This window comes from Oratosquilla oratoria, chromosome 12 (assembly GCF_046742065.1).
Source record: "Oratosquilla oratoria isolate Oo_2021 chromosome 12, ASM4674206v1, whole genome shotgun sequence".
In the NCBI taxonomy this organism is placed as follows: domain Eukaryota; kingdom Metazoa; phylum Arthropoda; class Malacostraca; order Stomatopoda; family Squillidae; genus Oratosquilla; species Oratosquilla oratoria.
In genome coordinates, this window is record NC_134788.1 from 72,857,883 (window position 1) to 72,867,882 (window position 10,000).

General features: G+C 43.6%; 2 protein-coding genes across 2 annotated transcripts in view; one reads left to right on the forward strand and one right to left on the reverse strand.

The window, feature by feature from the left end:
• Positions 1-10,000, forward strand: part of LOC143032019 (uncharacterized) — a 428,918-nt gene that overhangs the window by 407,542 nt on the left and 11,376 nt on the right. The window lies entirely within an intron of this gene.
• Positions 3,302-7,330, reverse strand: LOC143030516 (uncharacterized). The gene is made up of 2 exons (XM_076193667.1): positions 5,464-7,330; positions 3,302-5,295 (listed from the first exon to the last, which is right to left on the reverse strand). The coding sequence occupies exons 1-2, from the start codon at positions 7,328-7,330 to the stop codon at positions 3,302-3,304; spliced, it is 3,861 nt and encodes a 1,286-aa protein (XP_076049782.1).

The following is a 10,000-nucleotide window of genomic DNA, read 5'->3' on the forward strand; positions in this document are numbered from 1 at the left end:
CCAGATGCTGCTCTTGGTATCTATTTATCCTCTCTTCTCTTTCTGTCCTACATTTTTGCTTTCATTGATACCAATTTAACTACAAACAAACGGCTCATATTCCACTTTCTCTGTCTGCTCTGTCCTAGGATTCTTGGTCAATCTAAACCAGCTTCGCCACAAATACTTATCGACCTCGTAATAAATAAACCCTATCAAGAGCGTTAAGCCTATCTAACTTATTCATGGCTTCCTTAATATCAATATAGACCATTATTTGATTGTGGCCCGTAGTACTAGTATCACAAGAAATAATCATGGCTACAAAAGAGTCCATAACAGATCAAACACCAAGCAATCTTTTCTTTAACCGCATCGTAAATCTTTCCAACAAACTACCTCTTCAAGTGGTAACTTTAAATACAATTGACACTTAAAGTAAGTCAGTGGTTCTTGACACTTGACACTCCTTACACCCCCATTCAATTCGCAAGCAGCCCCCCACCCCCCTCGTAACGACCAATATGCCTCCTCCTCCTCCTCCTGCTGCTGCTGCTCTTTACATCTCCTTTATCCTACCTAACAATGGCTACCAACCACAACCCCTACCTACCGCTGTCAAACATACAAAAACATCAAATCTCACAAATGCAACGCACGACCCAACGTCTCAACACAACACTTCATTCACCATCATTTCCATCTCATTAATTCATTCACCCTCACTGCCAACTCACCACTTCCAAACATATACATACACCACTCACGCACCTCGCTCTATATATGCTAACTCTTTAACTGTATCTCTCATTCTCAGGACTCGCAAGTCACCATGTATCACCAAATGTATATGCAACATATCTACGTGTAATAATTACTCTCCTTCCATTTCTCTACTTTCTGATCGCGACAGCACCAACTATCACGTTTTTTTCTTTGTCTTCAGCCTTTTGTCTTTTCTCTTCATTTTAACTTCCCAATCAATCAATCTTGGAGATTTACTTCTTCCCCTCTCCGCTTCTTAGCTGTCATAACTTGCACACACAACATGACTGAAAAATAATCTCCTGCCTGCCTCCCACGCATCACCAATATATGCATATAGATATATCTTTGCATATACGAATATATTCTACATTTCTTAAGTTCATCATTTCTATATTGTATGTAAAGCTACAATTTTAAAACAACTTATTGGATGCATAAACATAATCGTTGTAGGATTCATCAACTTTATGTATATATGCATATCTTAACATGTACACATATTCCTCTATTCTACATTTCTTATATATTCTAAGCTTATCATTTGTATACTGTATGTACAGCTACGATTTCAAAGTAACTTATTGGACGCACAAACACAATTGACATAGCATTTATCAACTTTATTTTTATAACTATCAGCTTCACTAAGTCCTTTATTCTATATTTGTTATATGCCTTAAGCTTATCATTTATATATACTGTATATACAGGTACAATTTCAAAGTAACTTGTTGCACGCACAAACATAATTCATATAGCATTCACCAAGTTTACTTTTGTAACTATCAAATTCATTAACTCATTACATTCAATAAATTGGCCACAGATGCATAGTGTTGCAGTCTAGGTAAATATGACTACAACAACGAACTCTACTTGTCACTGAGGGGGGTTGAATAAAAGCGTGATGTATAAAAATACCTAATTATTAAGTGATAATTAATTAATACAAGAATACTACATCACAACTAACAACCTAGCTAAAGCCTATTTCTTAACTTAAGGTACACAATACTTAGGATAATGGTGAGACATGACCACTTGGGTCAGGGGTAGAAAGAGAAGTCACGCGAACCCAAGCCACGCCGAGTTGAACAGAGGTCAGCGTGGAGAGAGTTGCCAGACGTCACCATACGGCGACGTAGTACAGAATCATAATACATTCTGTAGTCACACGCACACATAGCAAGGCACGCAGCAACAATAAGAATACTCTTGAAAGGTATTCAGCAATCATAATTGGAACCAGCTACTTTCCTAACTAACTAGAATAATGCATAGCCAGTAACAATACACGCAACCGCGCGCGATCCGAGGCTAGCGTACCCACGCCAACAGCCGCGCGGGAAAGACCCCAGGTCAAGGCTTTGTGTGGACACCGCGCGGGTAAATCCTAGGTCGAGGCATTGTTTGCAGCACGCTCGCAACACCTTCCCCCAAAAAGAAGAAGAGTCTCCCGAACGGGAGGCGAATATGAATCATACACCTAAAATGGGCACATTGGTAATCCACAAAAATAAACATACACAGAGCGCATGAGAAATGCACACAGTAAATGCACAGTATACGTGGAACATGACACAAGGTGAATATAAATAATATACATGAGAAATAAACACAAACAGTATACATGGGAAATAAACACAACAGTGTACATGGGAAATAAACACAAACAGTATACGTGGAAAATAAACACAACAGTATACATGTGAAATAAACACAACAGTGTACATGGGAAATAAACACAAACAGTATACATGGGAAATAAACACAAACAGTATACGTGTGAAATAAACACAACAGTGTACATGGGAAATAAACACAACAGTGTACATGGGAAATAAACACAAACAGTATACGTGGGAAATAAACACAAACAGTATGCATGGGAAATAAACACAACACTATACATGTGAAATAAACACAACAGTGTACATGGAAAATAAACACAAACAGTATACGTGGGAAATAAACACAAACAGTATACCTATAGGGCTGGAGCACGAGAGAGTGAGTCTGCTAAAAGGTTTAATTTTCCGGGTATATGCCTGATTTTTAGATTAAACGGTTGAATAGCCAACGCCCACCTCAGCAGGCGCTGGTTTGTATGTCTCATCCGCTCTACGAACGTAAGCGGATTATGGTCTGTCAACACCTGTATCGGATGTAGAGTGCTCCCGAGATACACGCGAAAGTGTTCGAGGGCCATTAACAAGGATAACGCCTCCTTTTCCACGGTGGCATAGTTCCTCTGGTGTTTGTTGAATTTCTTGGAGTAGTAGGCGACGGGTTGTACTGCTCCTTCCTCGCCTTCCTGTAGCAGCACGGCCCCTCCTGCGACGTCGCTGGCATCGGTGTGCAAAATGAAGGGCGCTTGCAAGTCAGGTGCGCGCAATACGGGCGCTCCAGACATCAGGGTCTTGAGGCTCTCGAAGGCTTGTTGGCACTCGGGGGTCCACTTGAAAACCTTCTTGCCTCCCAGGAGGTCGGTCATCGGGGCTACAACGGTTGAGAAGTTTGGGCAGAACCGTCTATAATAACCCGCCAGGCCGCATCACAGCCTTCTTGTCCGCTGGCACAGGATACTGTTGGATGGCTGCGATCTTGGCGGCGACAGGCCGGACCTCGTTCCGCCCTGCCCTACCACATGTCCGAGGAAGGTGATTTGAGCATGGCCGAACTCACTCTTGGCGAGGTTCACCGTCAGGCTGTTGGCCGCCAGCGCAGCGAATAGGGTCTTCAACCGGTCCAGGTGCTCCTCCCAGGTATCTCCGAAGACAACGATGTCGTCAAGGTAGCAGCGGACGCCCTCCAACCCGGTCGTGATGAAGTTCATCAGGCGTTGGAAAGTGGAAGGGGCGTTCCTAAGGCCGAAGGGGAGGACCGTGAACTGATACAGTCCCTCCGGCGTGACGAAAGCGGAGATGGCTCTCGAGCGCTCCGTTAGTCGAACCTGGTAGTAGCCTTGTAGCAGGTCCAACTTCGTCACCCACCGCGCTGCACCCACATCGTCGATGACGTCATCGATCCTCGGCAGGGGATATCCATCAGCTTTTGTCACGGCGTTGACGCGGCGATAGTCGACACACAGACGCATCGAGCCGTCGGGTTTGGGCACCAGGACAACTGGGGAGGCCCAAGGGCTGTGGCTGGGTTCCACGATACCTAGCTCCTGGAGACGCTGCACCTCGGCCCTAAGGTACTCCCTCTTGAAGGCGTTCAGGCGGTAGGGGCGTTGGCGGATTGGAAGAGCCCCCTCGGTACCCACGTCGTGTTCCAGCGTCGAACAGGGGCGGGGGGTATCTCCCAGGACGCCCTTGAAGTCCGTCAGAAAGGATTGGATATCCTCCACTTGAGCACCAGAGAGATGTTTCAGTTTCTCACTCAGGTTTCGTACGATAGTCGAGTTATCCAGTTTAGGCCCTGTCGCACTGTGTGTTACCGAGAAGCACTCGTCACTCGCATCACTCTCTTCCGGCACTACCATACACACGGGCTCCGCCCTATTGCACTCAGCCTCATCACGATCGTGGAAAGGCTTGAGGAGGTTCACATGCACTAGGCGCCTTTTCTTTCGCCTATCTGGGGTGTGTATCACGTAGTTGGCCTGCCCTTGGCGCTCTAAGACTACATATGGTCCACTATACTTAGACTGTAAAGGGAGATTATTCAAGGGCAAAAGAGACAAAACTTGGTCCCCTACAGCGAAATATCTGTCTTCAGCTCTATGAGACCTATCAAACTGTTGTTTCATCTTTGTCTGCGCACAATCTAAATTTGAATGAGCAAGACTTAAAGCAAGTTGTAACTTCTTCAGTACCTTAGGAGGTCCCCGTACTTCATGACCGTATATTAATTGGAAGGGGGAATAGCCTAGCGATTCTTGCACGCTGTCGCGTATTGCAAACAACAGAAGATCTACTCCCTCGTCCCAATCCCGCCCAGTCTCGATGCAGAAAGTCCGTAGGACTCGTTTGAGAGTTTGATGAAATCTCTCAACTACTCCCTGTGACTGGGGGTGATAGGCCGAGGACCTCGACTGCCTGACACCCAGGCTTTCCATCACCTGATTGAACAAGCGGGAGGTAAAGTTGGATCCCTGGTCCGACTGCACCACTGTTGGAAGGCCCACTTGGGTAAAGAAATGAATCAGGGCTCGAACTACATTCTTCGCCGTGATGCGGCGCAAGGGAATGGCTTCAGGATAGCGTGTCGCACAATCTACAATCGTGAACAAGAACTGAAAACCACGGGGGGTCTTGGGCAAAGGTCCCACGCAGTCGATAACTATTTTCCTGAAGGGCTCTTTGACTACGGGTATGGGCTGTAGTGGGTACGGTTTAACCGTGGGATTAGGTTTCCCAGCTACCTGACAGGGACGGCACGTACGGCAATATGTACTGACGTCTCTCTTTAGCTTGGGCCAGTAAAAATGAGACAAAATTTTGGCGTAGGTCTTTCTGACTCCTAAATGCCCGCCTACGCCATCATGGGCGATACTAAGAATATCCTGGCGTAGGGGGCGGGGAACTACAATCTGATGGTGAACTGTCCATGGGTGGTTGGCAGGTGAGACGGGTGAGCGAAATTTCCGCAGCAATACACCTGAGCTGGTGTAGTAGCAGCTGGCCTCTCGTTCAGCTTCTGACTCACTAACCGCCCTACTACGGAAGCTGGCTAGTTCAGGATCCTCTGCCTGGAGCTGAATGATCTAACTCCTAGTGACTGGCGAAGAACTAAAACTAGCCAGGGCCATGACACTATCATCATCAGAGCTACTCTTAGTTTTCTCTGCCGGTGAGGGATCTTCAAAAAACTCTCCTAAACCAATCTCAGGGAGGTCTACTTGACTGGAGTCTACTTCCGACTCCTCACAAGGCAAGGAAGGATCTACATCATCAAGTCTTCCACTGACAAGCTCACTACTTTCGGCACCTTCCCTTTGGCTCATGCTGCGAGTGACTGCACACGCAGGAAATAGCCCAGGAATTTCCTGTTCTAACTGGCTGGTATTGTTCTCAACAGAGGGACGTGATGAAACCACGGCATTAGGTAACATCACTCCTCCAGCGAGGTCATTCCCTATCAAGAGAGATACGCCTTTTACAGGTAACCTATCCACTACTCCTAAAGTGACATAACCGGATGTGATAGGGGAACGCAAATATAACATGCACAGTGGGAAACGTGATCCCCCGGTTAAACCGTTCACTAATACCCAATTTCCGGTATAACACGTCTCTATGGAGGGGACAGCATCCTTAGCCACTAGAGATAAGGCAGAGCCTGTGTCTCTCAAAATCTTAAGGGGAATGGGTTCACTGAACTGTGTGAGAGCTACGGAACCAGATGAGCAATATGGTTCGAATGGAGATGATGTGGGAGAAGAATTAGCGGTGGCAACAGGTCGGTTATTAGTAGGAGAAAGGAGATCCAACTTTACTTCCGTCTGTTCTGCCACATTGATCGAGAGAGAGGGGGTTCCTACAAGAGAGGGCTTCTTATTTATAAGTTTATAACAGTCACTAACCTCGTGACCTGACCGCTTGCAATATTTACAGAAAGTCTTCCTCTCACTATTAACGCTGGGTCCCCCTGTCTCACGGGCAACGGGCTTACCTGAGGTAGATGATGGGAATCCTGTAGTCATCCGAGGTCCTGCTGCCTGTGGTGTTGACATGGGAAGAAGGGGACTGGCCCGCGGTTGTGAGGGTGGGGGTCTTTGGTCCGAGGGAGTGGGTCTGAAATGTACCTTAGGATTAGTGAGGCAAAAGTGATCCGCCACTGGGCCTGCCTCAGCTAGTGTGCGGATACCTCTCTGGTCGAGGTGGGCTCGTAGGTCTGGGTGAATGTTGGTGCGGATGTCTTCGAGCAGAATTAACTCAATTATTTCTGAGGGAGTTTTGGCATTCTCGCTCTCTATCCATTTGTGTATGAGTGTGTGTTTGCGCCGAAAGAATTCGACGTATGTTTCTTGGCTTTCTCTTTTCCGTTTCCTAAACTGTTGTCTATAGGCTTCAGGAACAAGTTGATAGCTCGTAAGCACGGTGGTCTTAACCAGCTCATAGTCTTTAACCTGCTCGTCGGAGAGAGCGGAGAAGACATCTAAAGCCTTACCGGTAAATGACCGATAGACGAGCTGAGTCCACTTATCGTACGGCCACTCGTTCATTTTAGCCGTTCTTTCAAAGCAGGCAAAAAACCTGTCTGGTTCATCTGCATCAAACTTAGGAACACTACCTAGGAAGTGGTTTATGTTAAATGTGGGAGTGTTATTTGTTTGAGCCTGCCCCGGTCCCTGTTTTATAGTCTCCACTTGTAACTCGAGTTTTTTAATTTCCAGCTTTAATTCTAAAAGGCTTTGGGTCTCCCCGGCTCCCTGAAATGGGGGGTCGCTCTCCTGCTCGTCATAATATTCATTTTCCACGAGGTGGTCATGTATCCTCTGTTTCAACGAATGTACTGACAAGCTGGAGTATCCCTCCAATCCGAGGCGCCGAGCAACAGCCGTAAGCTTAGTCTTTTTAAGTTTTTGTAGGGCTGTGAATGTAGGGGCTGTTAAGAATTGTTCAACGTCTGCCATTTTTTACCCGGCAACCTTAAGCACAATTTAAACACAATAGGCTAACCTAGCTACAGTGACAAGTCGTTATGTGAGTTCAAATGAGAAAGAATAACCAACTAGTGCTTACCGCGAGATATCTCCAATCGCACACACACAATACACAGTACATAAACACGTAATAAAGCACTTGCGATGGAGTTCTAAGTGCGTATAGCACACATTTGTAATGGTTCGTGATCCAGGCACGGGCCCCCACTTGTTGCAGTCTACGTAAATATGACTACAACAACGAACTCTACTTGTCACTGAGGGGGGTTGAATAAAAGCGTGATGTATAAAAATACCTAATTATTAAGTGATAATTAATTAATACAAGAATACTACATCACAACTAACAACCTAGCTAAAGCCTATTTCTTAACTTAAGGTACACAATACTTAGGATAATGGTGAGACATGACCACTTGGGTCAGGGGTAGAAAGAGAAGTGACGCGAACCCAAGCCACGCCGAGTTGAACAGAGGTCAGCGTGAAGAGAGTTGCCAGACGTCACCACGCGGCGACGTAGTACAGAATCATAATACATTCTGTAGTCACCAGCACACATAGCAAGGCACGCAGCAACAATAAGAATACTCTTGAAAGGTATTCAGCAATCATAATTGGAACTAGCTACTTTCCTAACTAACTAGAATAATGCATAACCAGTAACAATACACACAACCGCGCATGCGCGGTCGCGATCCGAGGTTAGCATACCCACGCTAACAGCCGCGCGGGAAAGACCCCAGGTCAAGGCTTTGTGTGGACACCGCGCGGGTAAATCCTGGGTCGAGGCATTGTTTGAAGCAAGCTCGCAACACTTATCTACGTGTGATAATTACTCTCCTTCCATTTCTCTACTTTCTGATCGCGACAGCACCAACTATCACTTTTTTTTCTTTGTCTTCAGCCTTTTGTCTTTTCTCTTCATTTTAACTTCCCAATCAATCAATCTTGGAGATTTACTTCTTCCCCTCTCCGCTTCTTAGCTGTCATAACTTGCACACACAACATGACTGAAAAATAATCTCCTGCCTGCCTCCCACGCATCACCAATATATGCATATAGATATATCTTTGCATATACAAATATATTCTACATTTCTTAAGTTCATCATTTCTATATTGTATGTAAAGCTACAATTTTAAAACAACTTATTGGATGCATAAACATAATCGTTGTAGGATTCATCAACTTTATGTATATATGCATATCTTAACATGTACACATATTCCTCTATTCTATATTTCTTATATATTCTAAGCTTATCATTTGTATACTGTATGTACAGCTACAATTTCAAAGTAACTTATTGGACGCACAAACACAATTTACTTAGCATTTATCAACTTTATTTTTATAACTATCAGCTTCATTAACTCCTTTATTCTATATTTGTTATATGCCTTAAGCTTATCATTTATATATACTATATATACAGGTACAATTTCAAAGTAACTTGTTGCACGCACAAACATAATTCATATAGCATTCACCAAGTTTACTTTTATAACTATCAAATTCATTAACTCATTACATTCAATAAATTGGCCACAGGTGCATAGTCTTCCCTCAAATACATAAACACTATCTTCTCGTTTTGTGATTATCATTTATATTCTTATTACGCTATCTATCATTCCATTTAGAAAACATGGTACGTGACATTTGTATGTCTAAATGTTCTTATTAGTTCGCCACATTGAGCTACTTTGGTGAATCAGCGTTATTCAATCTTCCATATTCCTGGCATTGAAAAAAGACAAGCAAAATAAGTCCTAATATTGGATTTTATGGTACTCGCCGATAGACTCACACATCCACACAAACACACACACACGCAAGCACACCCACACCCACGCACGCACACACGTACGCACCACACGCACACACGCACACACACGCGCACGCACACACACACGCACGCACACACACACGCAGGCACATACACATGAACGCGCACACACACACATACACGCACGCACACACACACACACACATACAAAAACACACACAAAACACACACACACACACACACACACACACACACACACACACACACACACACACAAATATATATATATACAGTATATATATACATATATATATGTATATAAATATATATATATATATATATATATATATATATATATGTATTTATATGTATATAACATATATATATATATGTATATATACATATCTATATACATATATACAATATATGTATATATACATATCTATATACATATATACAATATATGTATATATATATATATATATATATATGTATATATCTATATACATATACATATCTATATACATATATACAATATATGTATATATATATATATATATGTATATATCTATATACATATATATATATATATATAACACCGATAAACTAATGAAAAGGTGTCAGTAATTGTATATATCATGACACCCAATATTGAACATACTGTATCTGGGTTGCGTATACTAACGGAAATGGATATACGTTGTTAGTTTCTTCGATCACTTTTTTGGGGGGCCAGAAGAATTTTCCTCAGTTGAAAGTTCGTTGTTAGCTGGCGGGTTTCCCGCCTGAGCCCATGCAACAACGTGCGGAGCCTTTAAAAGGCACAGCAACTATAATGCTGTGACCCAGG